At 42.5% G+C, this 23084-nt stretch overlaps 1 protein-coding gene and 1 long non-coding RNA gene across 2 annotated transcripts in view; one reads left to right on the forward strand and one right to left on the reverse strand.

Annotated features, from left to right (window-relative positions):
* ENTPD3 (ectonucleoside triphosphate diphosphohydrolase 3) overlaps positions 1 to 5533 on the reverse strand; it is a 34880-nt gene extending 29347 nt beyond the window's left edge. Inside the window, exons 1-2 of the mRNA XM_022563691.3 lie at positions 4710 to 5533; positions 1210 to 1337 (exon numbers count right to left, since the gene is read on the reverse strand). Of these exons, the coding sequence (XP_022419399.1) occupies positions 1210 to 1337; positions 4710 to 4749 (168 nt within the window). The 5' untranslated portion in view covers positions 4750 to 5533. The remainder of the gene's footprint in view (positions 1 to 1209; positions 1338 to 4709) is intronic.
* The window catches only part of LOC149748256 (uncharacterized), a 349957-nt gene that overhangs the window by 57575 nt on the left and 269298 nt on the right, over positions 1 to 23084 (forward strand). The gene's annotated exons all lie outside the window — the stretch shown is intronic.

Below are 23084 nucleotides of genomic sequence, written 5' to 3' on the forward strand. Positions count from 1 at the left end.
AGAAACAATAAATAAATTTTTAAAAATTGTTTTAGGAAATTTCCTGGTGTTCCAGTGATTAGGACTTGGCGCTCTCACTGCCTGGGCCCCAGGTTGGATCCCTGGTGAGAGAATTAAGATCCCACAGGCTGCATGGTGAAGGCAAAAAAATAAATAAATAAAAAGATTTTACTTTAATCCTTTAGAAAAGTGAACTCAGGATGGTAGAGCAAACTCACCCACGCAGCCAAGGCAATATTAGTTTCTTTTTTACCTTTTAAAAACCTCTATTTCAGATATAGCCATTGAACGCTCCCTAACAGCAGGAAGATGTAGAAAGGACTCTAATGTCAAGGATAGATACTAAATGAGATTCAAATAACATGGCTCCTATGGCCCTTGTCCAACTAAGAGAGGTTTTCATATTTCTAAAGAGTCATAAGAAGACAAAAACAAAAGAAGATATGCAACAGAAACTATAAACGGCTCTGAAAGCCTAAAATGTGTACTGTTTGGCCCTTTACAGAGAAAGTTTGCTGACTTCTACCCAAAAAGGTTGAAGGACTCACTGACTCTCTTCACCTTTCATTTGACAGTCTCTCATGGGATCACCTCCTATCACCTTTAATAGCCAAGGCAGAAGGGATACATACAATTCTCAGCCTACCAGAGAACATCCATTTGGGGATGGACTTATCAAGAGCTGAGAGAGGCTTCTGGAACTTAGCATAAGGTCCTGAGTAATTTTGGTGGGGGAAGAGTCAGAGGGATCATGGAATACTTCTAGACTCAACAGAGGTAGCACAACACAGCTCAAGAAGTCCTTTCAGGTCCTTGATTTTGTTTACCCAGGCTAGGCCAGAAGAAGAGCCTGGGTCTCCTGGTCTTCACTCATGAGCAAGTTTGTGTCATCTGGAGGAACTGACAAGCTGGTAAATCTTTGGTAGCCATCTATAATTCTTGGCTACAGAGTCTGGCTTTGGTTCTAACAGTCAGGAGTCAAAGCAGGACCTCACAGTCCTAGGAGAAGGTGTCACCACTATCAATCTTTCACCTCAAACATCACAAACCCAGCATGTCCAGTCTTTCTCCCTGGGTTCTTACCCCACCTTTCCCTGGCTCTAGCTAGAGGTAAGGGGCAATAATTTTCTTCTCTTCTAACTCATGAGTTTAGAACCATTGATGTCAGAGCCCATTTCTTCCCTTCAATGCCAACCCCTTCACACCTACCTTCAGTCCTGGAAGGAGAACCTCTTTCTGGTGAATCTGGATGAGTGTGACAGCTACAAGCACCACAATGCTCAAAAGCAAGACCACCAAGGTGATGATGGCTGAAATTCGGGAGAGGGCCTTGAGGCCTAAAATGGGGAGACCCAGAAGACACATGAGGGGAAATTGGGAACAAGGTCCTGGCCTTCTTTGTAGAATCTCTGGACTGGGTGCTTAACCGCATGCATAAGTCACTTCCTCTGGCTTTAGTGACACCAATACTTTTAGAGCAGCAACTGGGCTCAATACCCATTTATCTTTCCTCCAAAGAGTGGACTAAACCAGTGTTTGCAGGGAGGATATGCATGATTTAGTTCTCTGGTATTTCCCAAAGTGTGTTATGCATATTACTGGTCATCCCTGAGATGATTTACAGTAACATTTGTTTCAATGTAGATTTGAAAACTATGGGTTTTCTATTAAAGCAGGTGATATAACATTTCATTTGAAAATAATCTCAGATAAATAAAAAGAAATTCATATTGTATTTCAGATGTAATCAATGATTATAAAGTTCAGTACATGATGACTTATCGTCAAGCAAATAGTAACGCGTTTGAATTCCTAAGATATGTGGGTTCCCAGTAAGAATTCAACCTCAGTCATTTTTCCTGTGTCTATAGTAAAGGCATAGGGTCTCCCCTACATCTTCACAAACAAAGAGTAACTAGACCCCAATCCACGTGTTCCCTCCCAAAGTGGTCATATAATCTCTGGTATTTGTATTTTAATCATAACTATATCTATCTATGTAAACTATACCTGTACATTTAAAAGCAAAAGAAAAAATGTAGCATATGAATAGTCTTCAACTAAATATATAGCCTCTGAATAAAGGAAATTATATAATTATATGCATTATATAGTAATATATAATGTATCATAATGGGCTATTTCTACTTATTAAATTTAAACTAATATTTCTTAACTAGATGATTATGAGCAAATATTTACTTGGGTCTTAAAAAATCAGTGGGCTAGTGAAAATTTCATAAAGTAGCAAATATACTTATTAAAAAAATAAAATAAAAGAAAGAAACTTTCTGAAATGATTCCATTTATGTTAAGTTCTAAAACAGGCAGGTGACAGAAATCAGAACAGTGATTGCATGGGGGTTTGGGGCAGGCATCCACTGGGAAGGAGCACGTGGGCACTTTCTGGGGTAATGGAAATGCTCTTACATCTTAATAGGATTGTGGGGTATATGGGTGTGTGCGTTTTTCAAAATTTATCAAATTTTCAAAAGTTCTTTGGAAAAAACTGAAAATCAAAGCAAACCAGCTCCTTAGGTACAATTTCCCTTTAAAAAAAAAAAGATTCTTATAAATTGTCCCTGTTCTAAAAACATAATCCTTTCAGAAGGCAAGAATACCTAATTTAGGGACACAAGATCTATCCATTTCACTGTATATAAATTATACCTAATTTTTTAAAAAGATAAAAAGACATTTAATTAAAATATTGACTAAATAATAGTCTTGGTAGAACTATTATAGCATAAACGTAAGTGGTGACACTCAAATGGCTGAAATATGATAAACACTAGCATAACAGGAAGATCACTGAATTCAGAGAATCCAAATATTTCTCTCACTAATTGTGTACTTAAATGTAAATCAATTAAAATGAAATAAAATTTAAAAACTCAGTTCCTCAGTTTCACTAGCCACATTCCAAGTGTTTAGTAACCTGAAGTGGCTACCACATTGGGCGGTGTAGCTACAGAACATTTCTACCATCACAGAAAGTTCAACTGAATAGCAATGGGGTAGATCCTGTCCTATTCCAGAACATATACTTTTAGATCATCATAACCTATGCTTTACTACTCCTTCATTATTTCTAGGAGACATTTTCTTGGAAGAAAAAAAAAAAAGCATGTATATACTACCATATAGAGTTAGATTCAGCCTCAATATCCAATCTCATCACAATGCTCACTACTTGGGGAGGCCAGTCATGCAGTGGGTCTCAATAGCTCAGAACAGCCAACTCTTACCACCTCATCTGATTCCCCTGCAGTATAGATGCTGCCACAGACACTTCCTGATGTCAAAGGTGGTCATGTAACACCTTAATTCTCCTACCTTGTCACTGGGAGTGAACTGGAGGGGGACTTGTCAGTATTTATCAAAATTGCAAATGTGTATACCATCTGCCTCAAAATCCCACTTTTGGGAATTTATTCCACAGAACTAGCCCCGAGTGTGTTAAATGACTTGTACACCAAGTTACTCATTGCAGAATCGTTTGTCATAGCACCTGGAGGGAGGCCAGCCACTGGATTTAACCTTAAGAACCCCTAAAGGGGTCCTGGATCAACTTTCTGTGATTCCAGGTCAAAGGATATGACCCAGACAGAAACCGGTTTATCCACAGAGGCAAATTTTTGCATCAGCTTTTAAACAATGCATATGCCAGTGTCAGTTATAGTTTAAGGGATTTTTTTTTTCTTCCCCTAACAAGACAAGGTAGAGGTTTAATCTGCCATGTTAAACTTGTCCTTTGGAAGGAATGTAACAAGTTAGTCTGTATGTGTGACCTTACAGTATATTGTGTTAAAATTTCAAAGTGTTTTGAATACCCAATTTAGGGGCACCACTAAAGAACATCTGTCCACAGGGCGGGAGTGGGGGTGATATATAAGCAGTCTCCTGACCACAGCCAGGAGGCTGGCCTCCTAAGTCCTCTGTACTTCAGCAGTTTTCAGGTAGAAAGCTATGATTACCTTAAGCAAACCCTTGCCCCAGCAGAAAAGCCTATCACAAAGCAAAATGGACTAGACCAGGTCTCGTTCATTTAGGGAATGCAGCCTAGAGCTGTGCTGTCATTAGGGCTGCACAAACACTGTAATTACCAGGTGCCTCCCGAAAGTGGAGAGGCCAGACCCTTCTGGGTTTCCACATGAGCAACTCCAAAATGTGCTCCAGAGGCAGGCAGGAGGGGCAAGCTTGGAAGTGTGTGTGTGTGTGTGTGTGTGTGTGTGTGTGTGTGAGCATTCTACACATGTGCCTGCAGTATCAGCGGTAACAACGCTGACCCATGGCAGGGGTGGGGGCAGGGGGGATGCTGTAGGCGCCTTGCCAGAAACAACACTTGGATGGAAAGAGAGGCAAGCTCCAAGCGCTTTACAATTCATCACAAAATCAACAATATTCTAAAGCAGACCTTACACACAGCTGGGTAAGGGAAACGACAAGGGCCAAATTAATGGATTATGCAAACCGGAAAAACCATTTAAGCGAAACAAGCATGTTAGTCCTTGTTTTGTGTTGCTTTGACGAAAAGAATTACTTTTATCTGTGGAATGCCGGTGGTGAAAGCCCGGTGAGCACTGTCTCACACCAAAGAGGTTAAACCATCATTTGCTTGGGGACATGGATGAAGAGCTGTGGGCTGAAGCTGGGATTCTCGGGTGATGTGACAAAATCACATTTGCTGCCTGCTGAGCGATACTAACCTGCTTGCTCACAAGGTTGGCGGGTCAGTACCGTGAACATCTCTCCTTCCAGCTGCAGGTGAGAGAACACAGAATGACAGAGCTTTCGTGGCCCCTGACTTACGAAGTTCCAAAAACTTGCACCGTGTTAAAATACAAAGCCACTTCACTTCTACCGAAGGAAAACCTTCCGGGGGACAGATGAACCTAGAACTTCCAAGACAGACCCAAAGCTGGGCTTACATTCTAAGGTCAACTCCCCCCACCCCCCACCCACCCCTCATGCAAGGAAAGGAAGAAGAACGGGTTTGCTGAATTTTAAACTCAAAAAGATTTCTAAGAAGTCAAGCTTCTCCTACAGATTTTCCCACCGGTACACACCTCCCGGGGCAGAACAAATCCTCCACCTATTATGAACATTCATAGTCTGAGGAAGGGCTGTTCTTCAAAGCGCACCAGCAAGGGAGGCTTGTGTGTGTGTTCGCGGCCCGCGAGCCCGAGGTCGCCCTTTCAAGATCCAGGACGGTTATCTGTGGCTGCTGGCTGGCGACCATTGCAAGAGGATGTCGGGGCCCCCGGCATCCAGCGCCCCAGGATATTGGAGGCCCCACGCTGGGCTGCGTCTCCACACAGCCAAGGCATCCAAACGCCCAGCCCATCTCCGGACCCGAGGAAGCGCTTGGTAAAGACGTGTCCACCTCTCCCGGCACGGCGGGGACAACCTCCCCACCGCCCGAGGATGTGGGGCTCGCGTCCGTCGGTCCCTCCCTCCAGCCCCCTGCGGAATCCTATTCCGTTTCCTTTCCTCCCAGATCTCAGCCTCACGAAGCTTCCCGTTCCTTCCGCGGCGGATCGGACACGGGGACCTCTGTCCTTACCTGTGCACAGACGACCCGAGGAAGGCGACTGGCGCTGCCGCAGTGCCAGCTGGCGGCCAGAGCGCAGGAGGCTCCTGTGGAGGCGGGGCGAGGCGGGACGGGGGCGGGGCTGCCGCGTCCGGGGCCCGACCCCTGCGCCGGTCCAGGCGAAGCACCTCTTCACCTGACCTCTGCTAGTTCATCACCACACGAAGTGGGGGTGGGGAGGGGCGGGAGGCGCTGCGAGGCCTTGGCTCTCCACCCGCGATCCCGCCCAAGCCTACCTGGGGAAGGTGGGGCGGGGGCGATGTCTTCTGCCTGCCGCCTTCTTCGATGTCGAGGCCAAGAGCCTTTTGATCTGTCTTTTAGTTTCCACCACTGTTACCCCAACCCTAAGTGGAGGGGAAGTGGGGGAAGGGTAGGGCAGAGACTGGGCACTCCGTGGGTATGCACAGGTGGGCCCTGTGCCCCACCTTTCTGTGAAGTCGAGACCAGTAAATACCTGTAATGTTGGGGGTGAGGCAGGTAAGCAGACTTGTCCCTAGGTCACTTGGACCAGGAGAGCAAAGTAATACAGAGACGTTCCCTCTCAAATAGTTTAGCAGAACCACCTTGGCTATGCCCAGGGACATTCTCACTGGTTACTGAGCAGTGCTCTCCCCCACTGCATTTTATATATGTGTCATTAGGCCAAAATTCAGGGCAAGCACTGCCTGGAAGAGGCCAAATAGGAAAGATGACAAAAATGCAGCCATTCAAATGCCCCAGGAGCCTGTTTTTAATGCAGCAGCAGGTAGCCTTCTGGCCCCTCTGAGTGACCCCCAAGGACTCTTGGAATGATCCCAGCTAGAGGCATAAGCAGGCTTTTTTTTTAAACATTTATTTATTTATTTAGCTGCGCTGGGTCTTAGTTGGGGCATGCAGGATCTTCTTTGTGACCTGCGGGATCTTTTTAGTTGCAGCATGCAGGATCTTTAGTTGCGGCATGCGGGATCTTAGTTGTGGCATGTGGGATCTAGTTCCCTGATCAGGGATCAAACCTGGGCCCCCTGCATTGGGAGCATGGAGTCTTAACTGCTGGACCACCAGGGAAGTCCCATAAGCAGGTTTCTGTTGGATCATCCCTCTTTGTGGTTCCTGAATATCTGGAAGGAATTGCTGAGGCCCCAACTATGTCCTTGGGAGCCAGGCCCTGTGCACCACTAGTTTTCTGTCCTGTGCAGGTAGGGCCAAACCCTTCATGAGGCAAGAGGGCCTTCAGAGAACAATGCCCCTGTTTTGAGACCTCTGAGATCAGAGAGGTCTGGGTGTGTGTATGTGCGTGCACATACTCAGAAACACAGGCATGCAAGAGCACCAGTCACTTACCCCGAATCTGATGGACATGGACCCTTGCAGGAAATTTGTAGAGTCTACAGTGGGGCATTCAGTATGTACTTGCTAAATTGTAAGACTTCTCTTCATTGAAAGCTGTGGGTCAGTGAAACACAAGGCATAGGATTGAAAGATGAGGGACTCTCTGCACCCAGGGGACCATAAACCCACAAACAGCTGCTGACGCTGCACCTAGGCCTGGGGTCAGTAACACTGGCTCTAAGGGATGAATGGTTGACCTTAACATCCCTACTGGTTTCCCAGGAGCTGAGAAGAGTTTCCTAGGCCTAAAGGGCCTTGAAATTCAGTTGGTACAGTTCATACTTTGAATGCTCTCCTCAATCTACAGGCCCTGGAATTGTGAGCACCCACCTCCTTTGAGACCCCAAATCTACTTTTATTTTTCCAAACTTCTCTGAAACTCTCTGTTCCAGGCATTGTCTCACACTTCTCTGTGGCTCCCCAACTAGTCCTAGTCATTCAGAGGCACTTCTCCCTCAACCTTCCATGTATAAGAACACACACACACACACACACACACACACACATACACACACACTTCCCCATCAACCCTCCACATGCAGGAACAAACACAGATACATACATATGCATACATATGCAAATGTTTATGGGTTTTCCTGATTTTAAAATAATACAGATTTGCCTTACCAGGCATCAAACCATACTATAAAGCTATAGTAATTAAAACAGCTTGGTTTGGGCACAGGAATATACCAAGAGAGCTAAAGAACATAAGAGATAGTTCAGTATCAGACTAGTTAATGGGTATGGGATCTAGTATAGCATCAAGAGGAAATTGAGGGCTTCCCTGGTGGCGCATTGGTTGAGAGTCCGCCTGCCGATGCAGGGGACACGGGTTCGTGCCCCGGTCTGGGAAGATCCCACGTGCTGCAGAGCGGCTAAGCCTGTGAGCCATGGCCGCTGAGCCTGAGCGTCCGGAGCCTGTGCTCCGCAACAGGAGAGGCCACAACAGTGAGAGGCCCGTGTACTGCCAAAAAAAAAAAGAGGAAATTGAAAGAACATATTATCCAATAATTAGTTTTGAAACCTCTACTTTTCATATTTTTGAACAAATCCCAGTCACTTATCAGACATAAAAATAGATTTTATGTAGATTAAAATTTTGAATAGAAAAAAGGATTTAATATACTAAGAAAATAGAGGAGGATATTTTTATGATCCTTGGGAAGGAACAGCCTCTTCTAGCATTAGATTAAAGCAGGGAGATAAAGTAAACAAACTTGCATCCATAAAAATGTAAAACAACTGCCTAGAAAAAGACACCACCCCTAAAAAAAGGTATCAACTGTGGGGAAATATTTAAGAATGTGATAGCAAAGAGTAAAAAATCATGATATATAATGAAGTCCTACAAATCTATGGAAATATATGAATATCTAAAGTAGAAAAGTGGACAAATGACAAGCACTGGACAATTTAAAAAGAATAAATGGCCTATAAACATGGCAAAGATGTTTAATCTCATTACTTACCCAAAAGTTGCCAATTAAAACTTTAATATCTTTAAATAAGATTTTTGGGGGGACTTCCCTGGTAGTCCAGTGGGAAAGAATCTGCACTCCCGATGCAGGGGGCCTGGGTTTGATCCCTGGTCAGGGAACTAGATCCCACCTGCATGCCGCAGCTAAGAAGTCCACACACTGCAACTAAAAATCCCGCATGCTGAAACTAAGACACAGTGCAACCAAAATAAATAAATAAATAAATAAATAAATAAAAATAAATAATTAAAAATAAATAACTAAATAAATTAGGTTTTTTTAACTGATCAGTTTAGCGAAGCTTAAAAATATCTGTGAATGGCTATCATCAAAAAGAACACAAATAACAAATGTTGGCGAGGATGTGGAGAAAGGGGAACCCTCCTACACTGTTGGTGGGAATGAAAATTGGTGCAGCCACTGTGGAAAACAGTATGGAGGTTCCTTAAAAAACTAAAAATGGAACTACCATATGACCCAGAAATTCTACCCCTGGCTATATACCTGAAAAAAATAAAAACACATTGAAAAAGATACATGCACCCCGATGTTCGTAGCAGCACTATTTTTTTTTTTTTTTGTGGTATGCGGGCCTCTCACTGTTGTGGCCTCTGTCGTTGCGGAGCACAGGCTCCGGACGTGCAGGCTCAGCAGCCATGGCTCACGGGCCCAGCCGTTCCACGGCATGTGGGATCTTCCCGGACTGGGGCACGAACCCGTGTCCCCTGCATCGGCAGGCGGACTCTCAACCACTGCGCCACCAGGGAAGCCCATAGCAGCACTATTTATAATAGCCAAGATATGGAAGCAACCTAAGTGTCCACCAACAGATGAATGGATAAAGAAACTGTGATACGTGTGTGTGTGTGTGTGTGTTTGTGTATATGTCTATATATATATATATATATATATACAATAATTTTGCCATTTGCAGCAACATGGATGAACTTGGAGGGCATTGTGCTAAGTGAAATAAGTCAGACAGAAAAAGGCATACTGTATGATATCACTTCTTTGTGGAATCTAAAAAATACAACAAACTAGTGAATATAACAACAACCACCACAAAGGATCTATGATGCTCCATGCTGGAGAAGGTGTGGGGGAAACAGGCTCTTTTGAAGCTTATGGGATGTGACATGCCCTGGTTTTCTCCCTACCTCGCTAGGTGCTTTTTGCTGGTTTGTGCTTCTCTGCCAGGAGTTTCTCAAGATGTAGTCTCGGGCCCTTTTTACTCCTCAGTCTGTACTCTCTTCCTACCTAATCTCATCCATGCCCACGGCTTCTGTTCTATTCACAGAAGCCTCTCCAATGCATGTCTCCTGCTCAGGCTTGCCCCCTTGAGCTGTAGACTTAGAGACTTGCCTGTTTGACTTCTTCAGATGTCTTAGAAGCATCTAAGTTTCTAGGTTTAGAAATCTAAGTTTACTAGGCTTCAAGCTGAGCTCCTTATCCTCCCCCACCGGACCATCACCTCCTCCAACATTTTTAATTTCAGTGGATGGCACCCCCACTCATCCAGGTGGGCAAGCCAGAAACCTGAGGGTTATCTTTGGTAATCTTTCCCTCCTTCCTCATAATCAGTCACTAATTACTGCTGATTTTAACCTCTTAATTATCTCTCCAATATGTACTCCATCTCCACCACCACCACAGTCTGAGCAAGGGTTTCTCGGTCTAGGCACTAGTTGTATTTCAGGCCAGATAATCCTTTGCTCTGGGGGCAATCCCGTGTATCATGATTAAGGAGCATCCCTGATGGTCAGTCACAAAATGCCAGTAACATCCCTCCACACACAGTGGACCAGCCAAAAATGTCTGCAGACATTGCCAAGTGTCTTCTGAGGGGTGAGATTTCCCAGTTTGAGAACCACTGGTCTAAGCTACCATTCTCTCTCTCCTGGATTTGGACAATGGTCTTGATTTCTCCCTTTATGATCCATTTTCCCATTGCTACCAGCATCCTCTTTTCAAAACACAAATCTCACTGTGTCAACCCCATCCTTAATAGACACTTCTGTGCCATCCATTTCTCAGTGGATACAGACTCAAATCCTCAGTAAGAGGTGGGGGACACAGTGCAGGGGTATGTCCCTAGGAAGGCCCTGCAGGGTCCTGCTTGGTTTCCTATGGACGCCAAAGCACCAGAAGGGAAGTCCAGGCTCCACGGACAAGCTGCACGAACAGTGCAGTTCCTGGAAGGCAAATGCTGGCTGCTCCAGGAAGCCCACAAAGACATGTCCTGCCTCAGCAGACTCACTGGAACCACTATGGAGAGATGGCAAACACCCCTTCATCCAGGACACCTGCCTCTATGAATGCTTCTTCAGCCTGGGGCCCTGGCTCCAGCAGCTGGACCACACTGGGCACAGAGAGGCAGATCTGGACCTGCCTCTCTGCAAAGATGACTGTCAGTCCTCGTGTGAAAACTGCTGCACCTACTTTACCTAGAAGTGTGTTGCACAACGTAACCAGTGTCCAGTGGGGCTTCCTGCTACCCCTTCAATTTCTACTTCCCACATCGGCCACTCTGCAATGAAATCAAGGGTTGCTCCTACAGCATGATCCAACTGCAGCCAAGGGAGCGGTCACTGCACCCAGATGTGGTTCATCCTGGCCCAGGGAGCCCCAAGGAGGAAGTTCTATGCTGTGACATGCACTGGGTCTGTGCCCTGTGGGGCTGGCCTCTCCTGCTCATCCTGCCCCTGATGCTGCTCAACTGAGCTATTTCTACCTTCTGCTACCTGGACATACCAGCTTGTTCAGCCCCACAGCACCAAGACCCTCAGCTCTTGCTCAGTGGTGGGGTCTCCGTCAACCAGTTTAAATAAATAGACACCCTTGTTGCTCACACAGAAGTCTTGCAGAAGGATATATGATGGAAAGTAAGCCTCCCTCCAATGACAACTGCATTTTAATTGTTTCTTATAAAAAATGGGAATATTGTTCTGAAAAAATTTCAGATTTTTTCAAGAATTTAATATTTCTGTCTTTTTTTTTTTGACTGTTAATATTTAAAGTTTTTCTTGGTTTACTTATTTCTCCTGCAAAATTACCGACATACTGTTGCTGGTGCCTGTTTCCCATCAGAACAATGCCTTGCACTTTTTCCTTTTGGGCCCCCTCCAGCTGGGGTATCTGAGTGTCAGGTCAAGACCTGTCTACTAATGTCACCTTCCTGAGAGTTTCAGCTCTCACCTTCCTGCCCTGCACCTGATCCATGCTTCTGCAATTCTTCTGATTTGGTTTCATTGCTTTTTCTTTGCAGAAAGCATGTCTTCACTTGCTTTACTATTTTTGAGTTTGGAGAACAATAATTTTTTAAATGAAAAATTGGAGTAAATTGTGATGTCTACTTAGGAAGGAAAACTGTCCTAGGATGTGGAGAAATTCAAGAAAAGATGGCTAATAGTGAACATATTTCTCCTCTAAGGTATGACATGGGCTTGACTTGGAGGTCATAAAGGAGTGTTTGAGGATGTTTTGTAGAAATAACTTTGTCTGAAGGAGCCATCTAAAAAGGTTCAGGCTGATTCATTCCATTTCTTATGACCAGAGCCTTTTACGGCTTCATCACAGGAGGTTATAGATGGGTGTTTTGAGGTTCTCCTAGAAACAGTCTGGATTCTAGGAGTATGGCTTATATGATTAATTTGGTGCCTGGTGGTGACTGAAGATCTCATCAGGCTGAATGTTGAATCTTAAATATGAACCAATAGCCAAGACAGGGCAAAGCCACCAACATTCATTATAGAGAGAGAGAAAACAAAAACAATAGCAAAAAACAAAAACTGAACAGAAAAAAGGAAATCATAGAACAAATAAGACAATGCAAGTAGCAGAAGAAAAGATAAAAAACAAACCCCAGAATCACTAAACTTCTCAGAGAGACTTGAAGATACTGTATCCATTAAGCAAGAAGGAAACACACGATGGAAGGGGAACTATTTAGAGTACATGAAAACTTCTCTTGGGCATTTAAAACATGACAGATGAAGGGAAGAGTCCAGTTGACTGTTTGGAAAATAAGTATGAAGAAATATGTTAGGATCTATTATAAAAAGATAAAGATAAGGAAAGAGAAATTATAAGAAAAAGAGGATCAATTCTGGAAGTACAGCATCCAATAACAAGTTCCAGAAATACAGCAGAGAAAATGGAGGGGGAGAGATTATCAAAGAAGTAATACAAGAAAAACACCCCAGAATTGGAAAAAGATAATGTCCAGATTGAAAGTGCTAAATTGAGTGCCGAGTACAATGGATGAAAAAAAAGGCAAAGAAGCCATGTTATTTTCAAAACATTGATGATGGAGAGAAGATTGGAGAGAGAGATGGAGAGAGAGGGAAGGAGAAAGAGAACAAACAGTTCACTTACAAAGGAATAGAAATCAGATTGGTATCAGACCTCTTAATAATAACACTGAATACTAGAAGATAGTGAAATTATGCATTAAGATTCCCTTCTGTGACCAAGTAAAATGGTGATGATGGTAAAAAATAATTCCAATATACAAACAATAGCTAATATTTATTGACTATTTACAAAGTGTCAGGAAGTAAGCTAAATTCTTCACATTGACCTTTCTTGTTTAATGTTCCCAACAAATTTATAAGTTTTATTATTATTTCCCAATTACATGTGAAGAAACTGAAGTGCAACATGATTAACTAAATTGTTAAAGGTCAAGCAGAGAGTAAACTTTGGAGGCAAAATGAGTTTCCAAAAACTTATGAAAATACTTGGATCATGCAGTAAGATGTTAACGTTATATCTGTCATACAGGGTAAGAGAGTAAAGAGAAGAAAAGAACAAAAAGAGAATTTGACAAAGATTCCCTATGTTTTAGTTGTAAAAGAAATATCAATCAGAGATGGAAAGGGGAAAAAACAGTTTTGTAGCACTTAGGAACTGTTATTTCTGTTTCACAGCTGTGCTAATGAGCCTGACTGCAAAGTCTTTGCCATCAGGGAATGTCTGATACTTTGCATCCACTATGATACTAGGCACCAAAACAAATACTAATCTTCTGGTGAAGCCAGCTTGTTAGGTCAAAATGTGTTCTGCTGTGAATGAAGCATATTTGCACCTTGAGCCCCACGTATCTTGTGAAGCAGGAGAGGGAGTTCAAGGGGAAAACATTCAGGGTGTTTTGGCAGCCCCTGGAAAGGTGGGCGTGTCTCTTGAGGAAACAATTAAATTTACTTTTCTCCTAGTAGGATTGTGTTGGTAACAGAGTCTCTGTGAAAAGTTAGTGTGAACAAAGGAGGCTCTTAGGAAGAGAGTGAATCACCTTGGGTACTGCAGCTGATAACCAGCGTTGGTAATCTTCAAGATAGGCAGAATAAAAAAAAAAATTCTAGGGGAAATTTGATGTGTTTGGGCATTTGGAAAAATTATTGTTAGACATGTAACAGATCTTTTGGATCACTTGAAAAAATATAGAAAATTAAGCAAATAAAAACTGGGGAAAAATAGAAAACTGTAAAGGGAAGGAAGCAAATCATAGAACAACTTGGCTCACCAGTGAATAATACTTACATTGGCTGTTTGTTCAACCAAAAAAGCTATGATTTAACCATATTAAGATGAAGAAGAGGAAGCAGGTGGTCATGACATATAAGAGCACGAAACTCTCAAATACCATAATTGGTAATTAACTGACACGCTCTAAAATGGATAGATCTAAAAGGGGCAATAAGACCATACTACTTAGAAATGTGAGACTAAGTATGAGAAGAAGCAGCTGAAAGAGCTGAAAGTAGATGCTTCTGAAGAAGGACAGGGCAAGGGTGGGGGTGGAGATAGGTGGGGCAGAGACCTGTCTTTTAACACTATTTATTTTTAAATAATGTGCCTGTTACTCTATTATTAATTTTTTACAATAAAAAGTATTTTCACATGTTTCAAAATTCAAATGGTACAGTAAAAAGTCTGTCTTCTTTGCTGTCCTTTCCAACCTGGCTCCCCTCAGCAAAAGCCTCCAACATTTTTTCCTTGTGCATTGTTCCAAAGACAATTTAATTATATTGTTTTTATTAAAGTGAATATATTTTTTTAATTAGACATTTAAAAATTTTTATTTACTTATTTGTATTTTTGGCTGTGTTGGGTCTTACACGCAGGCTTTCTCTAGTTGCGGCGAGCGGGGGCTACTCTTCCTTGCGGTGCGCACGCTTCTCGTTGTGGTGGCTTCTCTTGTTGTGGAGCACAGGCTCTAGGCACACGGGCTTCAGTAGTTGTGGCACTCGGGCTTCAGTAGTTGTGGCTCGTGGGCTCTAGAGCATAGGCTCAGTAGTTGTGGTGCACGGGCTTAGTTGCTTCGCGGCATGTGGGATCTTCCCGGACCAGGGATCTAACCTGTGTCCCCTGCATTGGCAGACGGATTCTTAACCACTGTGCCACCAGGGAAGCCCTAAAATGAATATTAGTTTAAAAGGAGTTTGGGCAAAAAGAAAATCTGCTGAGGTATGTAGTGGACATGGTCCAATAAAATAAATTTTATATTAATGCAGTGAAATGACTTTTGCATAAAATTAATAGAATGTCCTAATTCCTTGACATTATCAATAGTAATTCATACCATGGCTTTAATAACATTTTTGAAGAAATAATTATGTCATTAAATTAAAAATCAACAAATTTGCAATAATGACAACTTCTCTTTCTTTCTTAGAGGCATGGGCCTCAGATTTTAATTTTCTTATATCTCTTGCCAATTTTAGAAGGGAAAGATGCTGACTTCAAGTCAAATGTTCTGTCCTTACACTTGATAACAGATTCCTCTCCCAGAGCTAATGGTAAGTTTAGCTGCAGGTTTACCTAAAAGTCAATTACAAATATTGGTAAAGGCAAGATGCAATTTGGGGGCAGCCTAACTTGTTATTAAGTACAAGGTGTTTCACCCAGTCTTGTTAAACACTTTCTCCAGGGCTCTAAGGATTCATTCCTAAGCATGATGTCCAACAGGTGGAGGAGGCTGAGGGAGAGATGGAGTGGGAAAGAGTAACATCTCAAAGGCCACCCTGTTTAATTGTAAATAGTCCTGTAAACAGGACTGAGAGAAGCCCAGTCCTTTTGTTTTGTTTTGTTTTTGCTATACATTTTTTTTGAATTTTTATTTTTTTATACAGCAGGTTCTTATTAGCTATCTATTTTATACATATTAGTGTATATATGTCAACCCCAATCTTCCAGTTCATCCCACCACCATCACCCCCCACCCCCCCGGCCCCCTGCTTTTCTCCCTTGGTGTCCATACATTTGTTCTCTACATCTGTGTCTCTATTTCTGCCTTGCAAACCGGTTCATCTGTACCATTTTTCTAGATTCCACATATATGCGTTAATATACGATATTTGTTTTTCTCTTTCTGACTTACTTCACTCTGTATGACAGTCTCTAGGTCCATCCACGTCTCTACAAATGACCCAATTGCATTCCTTTTTATGGCTGAGTGATATTCCATTGTATATATGTACCACATCGTCTTTATCCATTCATCTGTCGATGGGCATTTAGGTTGCTTCCCTGACCTGGCTACTGTAAATAGTGAGAAGCCCAGTCCTTATAACTCTGTGACCATCGCGTCATTTGCCACATCCATGACAAAACAGGCTCCAGATAGTCTGTTAAAATCTTCTTTGTGTTCATTTATTAATTCATTCGAACATCAAGTAGTATTGACTGCTTACCTTGTGTCACCGCTGGGCTATGTTTAGGAACTATACAGAGGAGGAGTGAGGCATACAAGGGCTCACTGGCAAGATGCTCTTTATTTTTTTGTGATGCCAACTAACCAAAGGACTTGATGAAATCATAGATTCTGGAGCGGGAAGTGACCTTAGAAATTATCTTTCCAGCTGGGGCTCAGTGAAATTAAGCAACTGGCCCAGAGCCTCACTGGTATTTGCAGAACTGAGATGAAAACCAGCCACCAGGACTGCCCTGGTGGCGTAGTGATTAAGAATCCATCTGCCAGTGCAGGGGACATGGGTTTGATCCCTGATCTGGGAAGATCCCACATGCTGTGGAGCAACTAAGCCCGTGCGCCACAACTACTGAGCCTGCACACCAGAGCCCACGAGCCACAACTGCTTAGCCCGCACGCCACAACTACTGAAGCCCACGTGCCTAGAGCCCCTGCTCCACAACAAGAGAAGCCACCGCAATGACAAGCCTGTGCACCACAACGAAGAGTAGCCCCCACTCGCTGCAACTAGAGAAAGCCCTCGTGCAGCAATGAAGACCCAACGCAACCAAAAATAAATAAATTATATATATATATATATAAAACCAGCTTCCAACCTACTTGGGTCCATGCAATAGATTATTAAAAGTGTAAAAGAACTGTAGGCAATGACATTCTGTAACTCTTCATAGTGAGGTTCTGGAAACATAACTGAATGGGCTCGACTTTTTACAGACTGAACAACTCACCGAACAGCTATGTCAAGAGGAAGGGAATTGCCCCCAAGGGTCAGAAACCTCCCTGACCCTCCAGGCCAACTGCGTGGTCTATCTGAGTAGCCGTGCTGGGGCGGGGAGACCATGGCAGTAAGAGCCTTGGGAAGTGATGGTTGGACAGCAGAAACTATGAGGGGAGAATCAGGAAGTGCAAAAACCAGAAATAAAATAAAAAGTCTCTAGTGACATCCATAGAAGGTGGAAGAAAGAAGGGAAAGTATGTGGGAAGAAGGGATGAGAGGCCTGAAGCTTGCCATGCACTTAGGAGGAACTCCACAGGAACTGCTGCGTTCACAGGTCTCTATGAGAATGGAAAGAATTGTCTCCAAGGGAGAAGCATATCGTTTGATATACTTAAGACAAGGATGGGAAGCTTTCTTCTACCTGTCAAGAGCTTCTGATCCACAGGGAATAAAGCAAGCAGGAGTCTTTCAGAAGTAAATGGTAAATGAATTACATTTTTGAAAGAGAGAGAAATAAAGTACATCTCACAATTTTCGGAAGTAAGATTTGAAAACCTGAAACACTAGCACATGCAATTAACAGTAGAACATAATCATTCATTCAGTATTGTTACTAATTCAGTTGCTGGGATGAAACAAGGGTGGGGGTGGTGTGGGAGGTCAATAGGAAGAGAAGCAAATCTGAAGGGGGAAGGATAGGGTTAAGACAGAAATAAACAGAGAAGGACAAGGGTGGTGGGTAGAGACACAAAGAGAAAGAAAAGGAAAGATAGAAAAAAGACACTCTCAAGAGAGACAAGTGAGATTTCAAAGGAATAGCATGAAGATTCCTCATCTGCCATTATCCTTCCCTCCCCCCATCCCCAATAGCTGTGGAGTCTGAGATTTCAGGTTCCACCATCTCCCATTAGGATAAATCAACCTCTCCCACCCCATGTCCACCCCACCACGACTTCCACCCCCAAGAGATTATTAAAAATCTCTATTTTCTTTAGCTGGTGCCCACATCACCAGACTTCTACTGTAGTTTTATTCTAGTTCTTGTGCCTAAAAAGTATTGTAAAACTATGTACCCTTCACACATTTTTAAGTTAACACCTACTCTTTTTCATCTTAAGATTAAGTAACTGCAAAGGATGGAATCTCCCAATGTACACATATTATATATGAGCCTTAAATATATTTTTATCAAAACGTTGTTGCAGATTTATCTTATTCAATTTATGGGATTGTCTGCCATACAATCTAATTGGCAATGCCAGTCCTCATGGTTAAACCTATCCACCAAATCACTCTTACTTTTACTCAGAAGAAGCTGCATTTTAATTAATTAATTAATTTTAAAATAAATTTATTTATTTACTTATTTTATTTTTGGCTGCATTGGGTCTTGGTTGCGGCAAGCGGGGGCTACTCTTCGTTGCGGTGCGTGGGCTTCTCATTGCAGTGGCTTCTCTTGTTGCAGAGCATGGGCTCTAGGCGCGCGGGCTTCAGTAGTTGTGGCTTGCGGGCTCTAGAGCACAGGCACAGTAGTTGTGGTGCACGGGCTTAGTTGCTCCGCGGCATGTGGGATCTTCCCGGACCAGGGATCTAACCTGTGTCCCTTGCATTGGCAGGTGGATTCTTAACCACTGCGCCACCAGGGAAGTCCCAAAGCTGCATTTTAAAATTCGAATAAATATGCAATACCTATTCCTTTACAACCACATCACTATACAGAAAAGGTAGGGCCAGGGTCTCCCCTAGGAGCAATTCATTCTTTACTTGTCCAGTTTTTGGTTGCCCCAGAGGTGCTTGTGCCCCAGGATAATTCCCTTTGGAAGCTTTGGGATATGTGAGAGATGAGACTTTCTTGGTAAATTAGGAGAAGGATAAATGGAAGATTGCAAGCTTCTTCTCAGACAAATTTATACTAGGAAGGAACACATCAGGAAGTTGAGGATCTGGAATCCTTTCTTCTCTCAGAAGAGATTTATTTATTCATATAAAGTTTCACATCATTGATTCATCCTTTAGAAAATTCTTCCGTATTTGCAGTTGTTTCTCTATTGCTGACCCTAATGTGTGTGTGTGTGTGTGTGTGTGTGTGTGTGTGTGTGTGTGTTCTCTGGGACTCTTTCTTTTTTTTAATTTTTATTTTATTATGGAGTATAGTTGATTAACAATGTTGTGTTAGTTTCAGGTGTACAGCAAAGTGATTCAGTTATACATATACAAGTATCTATTCTTTTTCAAATTATTTTCCCATTTAGGTTATTACAGAGTATTGAGCAGTGTTCCCTGTGCTATACAGTGGGTCCTTGTTGGAGATCTGTTTTAAATATAGCAGTGTGTACATGTCAGTCTCAAACTCCCGATCTATCCCTCCCCTGACCAACCCTGGCCCTCTGGTAGCCATAAGTTCATTCTCTAAGTCTGTGAGTCTGTTTCTGTTTTGTAAATAAGTTCATTTGTGTCATTTTTTTAAGATTCTGCATATAAGCGATATCATATGATATTTGACTTTCTCTGTCTGATTTACTTCACTTAGTATGATAATCTCCAGGTCCATCCATGTTGCTGCAAATGGCATTATTTCATTCTTTTTAATGGCTGAGTAATATTCCATTGTATATCTGTACCACATCTTCTTTATCCATTCCTCTGCCGATGGACATTTAGGTTGCTTCCATGTCTTGGTTATTGTAAACAATGCTGCAATGAACTTTGGGGTGCATGTATCTTTTCTTTTAAAATTTATTTATTTAATTTATTTATTTTTGGCTGTGTTGGGTCTCCATTGCTGTGTGCAGGCTTTCTCTAGTTGTGGTGAGCGGGGGCTACTCTTTGTTGCAGTGTGCGGGCTTCTCATTGCAGTGGCTTCTCTTGTTGCGGAGCATGGGCTCTAGGCACGCAGACTTCAGTAGTTGTAGCACGTGGGCTCAGTAGTTGTGGCTCGTGGGCTCTAGAGCGCAGGTTCAGTAGTTGTGGTGCATGGGCTTAGTTATTCCGCGGCATGTGGGATCTTCCTGGACCAGGGCTCGAACCTCTGGCTGCATGTATCTTTTTGAATTACGGTTTCCTCTGGGTATATGCCCAGGAGTGGGATTGCTGGATCATATGGCAACTCTAATATATATATATATATGATCCATATGGATCATATGGGAACTCACAGGCCCTATGTCCAAATACAGTCACATTGGAGATTAGGGCTACGAGACATGAATCTTTAGTGTGGGAGGATACAATTCAGTCCATAGCAGAGCTATTCACTTATGATTTATACATTTTTCTGAATGTATGCTTCAATTTTAAAAGTGTATTCAGTAAAGTAAAATGAAAGAGAACATGATGAGCATCAGAAGTCCCATGGCCACAACTGCTCTTGGAGACCTATGGACCATATAACCATCTTACACAGAGATGGACCAGTGCTCATAGCCAGTGTGAAAAGCCCAGTCCAGTCTCCAGGTGTGGGCTCTTTGCCTGACTCCCTGCTGCGGGGCACATCATATCTTAGATTGGAACAAAGTACTCACTGTCCCTACGCAGAACACCGTGCCTCACCTCCTCTTCAGTTTTCTCCGTCACTGAGCCAATGATCTAATGAACAAGCTGTGCTCTGTATTAGGGTGTGAGTGGCTGTTGGTAGAACAAAACACGGAGTGTCCCTGGGGAATCACAGGTTTGTTGGGAGGCTACAGGGCAAGTTGAGCTAGGGAGAGAGAAAGGAAGAAGAAAAGAAAGAAGTCAAAATATTTTAAAATATCGAAGTAGATCTTTAAAGCATTATTTAGTTATTAATTTGAAATTATATTACATTTTGATCATTATAATTTCTGCTTTTTGAAATTTGTCAACATTCCCTTTGTGACCTAATGGTCAAAATTTGCTAATGTTTCATCCTAGCAAGAAAAAAGTGCATATTCATTCAACAAATATTTAGTGAGGGCCTACGGTGTATCAGGCACTGTTCTGGATTCTTAGGATCCAAGAGTGAACAGAACAAAGATCCTTGCCCATGTGAAATTTTCATTTAAGCAAGAGGAAGCTGGTGATGAGCAATACTCACAATGAATAAGCAAATTTTAAAGTAATATTACATGTGCTATGGAAAGTGACAAATGTTTTCCAAGATAGTAGAGTAAGGTAAGTGGGATGGGGGCACAGATTGCAATTTAATGTAGGGTGGTCAGGGAAGGCCTACTTGAAATGTGAGGGTCGAGGAGGTATGTGTGTATGTGTGTGAATGCAGGTGTGCACACTTCCTGAAGGGCTTTGTAGGGCTTTGCAGAACTTGCACTCTTAGTGAACTGGGTTTGGACAGAGGAATGTCATGGTCTCAGTTTTTCAGGACTCACACTGATGACTTTATGAAGATTTGACTGTAGGGAGACAAGAGTGGAGGCTGGGAGATGGTTAGGAGGTTGTTATCATTGTTCAGGTGGGAGATGATAGTGGCTTGGATCAGGGTGGCAGCAGTAGAGGTAGACAGAAGTAGTTGGATTGGGGATATCTGTTTTGTAAATAAGTTCATTTATACCATTTTTTAAAAATTAAATTCTACATGTGAGTGATATCATATGATATTTGTCTTTCTCTGTCTTTTGCCTACTCTTAAAATTTATTTATCTCCTTGTTGTTTTCTTCAAGGGAGCTTAGAGTAAAATGGAAAACACCACAATATTAAGGGCAGGGAAAGAAATGAGAGTAAGAGACAGAGGATGAGAGAGAAGCAAGAACTAAGATTTATGCCTGAGAAAAGCTATAGCGATTAAACACTGTCAAATGCAAGCTCCCCAAATATCACCAACGCAACCTATTGATAAGACAATGCTAAATTGATTGCTCACCCTGGAAGGGAGAACACCAGCACCACTGCAACAGAACTTTGGCTGTGTCTTCAAGGGGGCAAAGGCAAAGCTGCATATTATTGAGAATTGGAAGTTTTATCAAAGCGGGTCTTTCAGTGTGATGCTTGATCAGGATTGGGTAAAGATCATGACTAGTGGTTTAGAATTGGTGGCAACAGCAAGGTAAGGAATTTGAGGTGAGGGATTCGAAGAATCTTAGGGAGTAAGCTGTCTGTTGATGCTTCCTATAGAGGCATTGATGTGTCTTTTGGGAGGGTCATGTAATGAACTTTCACATTATTTTCCTGAGCAGGAGTCTCCTGGCATGGCAGTTATACTAATGCATACGATGGAATAGTAAAGTCATGTTAAAGTAGACAGTAAGTTCTGTGTGTGTAGGGTGAAATGGTTGTGTGTTTGTTTCAGTTCCTCAACACAAAAACCAAGCCAGGCCGTTTCTTATAGTAGTGCAGACCTCTAATCCCCAGCTCTGACTACAGTAGGACCGCTCACTCTGAGCTCCCAAGGCTTTGAGTTGGTTTGACATCTCCTTAATGCTTGTAAAATTTTTGCAGTCAATGAAGCTGCAGTTCCTAATGAGCAAAGTCAATTTAAATTCAAGAAAGCATAAGATTTGGACCAATACTGCTCATTGTTTATCTGCAATGGATGTCCCAATGGACGTAATTTTTGTCCATTACTGACAAATTAGATTTGGAGTTTTCAACTCCCATTTTGCTCTCTTACAAGCTTTCAGTTACACATGATTAATGGCCGTAATTGTTCTGACTTTCCATTTTTAGGAAGCAAAGATTTCCTGGTAGATGTGGCACTCTCCAGCTACCGAGCACAATTTACAGTATTCAGCCTCATTCCCTTAAGTTTGCTCACTACCCTGGGCATTGCTGAGAAAGACTCAGCTTACAATGTGGACTTAATTTTCTTATTATTTTCCCTAAAAGAATCACCAAGGTCCTACAAAAGGCTTAAAGATAGTTTTAATTCATCTCCCCATCTTATTATTAATATTGATATTATTTTGCTCTTTGGTCATATTATTTAACTAATTGAATAATTAAATAACTAATTGAATAAAAGCTGCTATCCAATGCATAGATAGGCATTACAGTTTACATAATGAAAAAATGTAATCAACATCATCCTCTCTGTAGTGGACGCTGTTGGTGTCCCACCCAGATGCCTCCACAAGGCCAGTGGACCCAACCCCAGCCCTGGGAGTGCTGGTGATTAATTATTCACAACTGCTCGCTTCAGAGAGTTGCTCTGGCAACCAGGAGCCGTCTGGCCTGGAATATTACACCCCCCCAGTCCACCCAGGGCAGCCCACAGTCAATGAGTGACTGACATGGGGTATAAA

This window comes from Delphinapterus leucas, chromosome 10 (genome assembly GCF_059928025.1).
Source record: "Delphinapterus leucas isolate spDelLeu-1000000601 "Yukka" chromosome 10, BTC_Dleu_Yukka2, whole genome shotgun sequence".
Taxonomy (NCBI): Eukaryota; Metazoa; Chordata; class Mammalia; order Artiodactyla; family Monodontidae; genus Delphinapterus; species Delphinapterus leucas.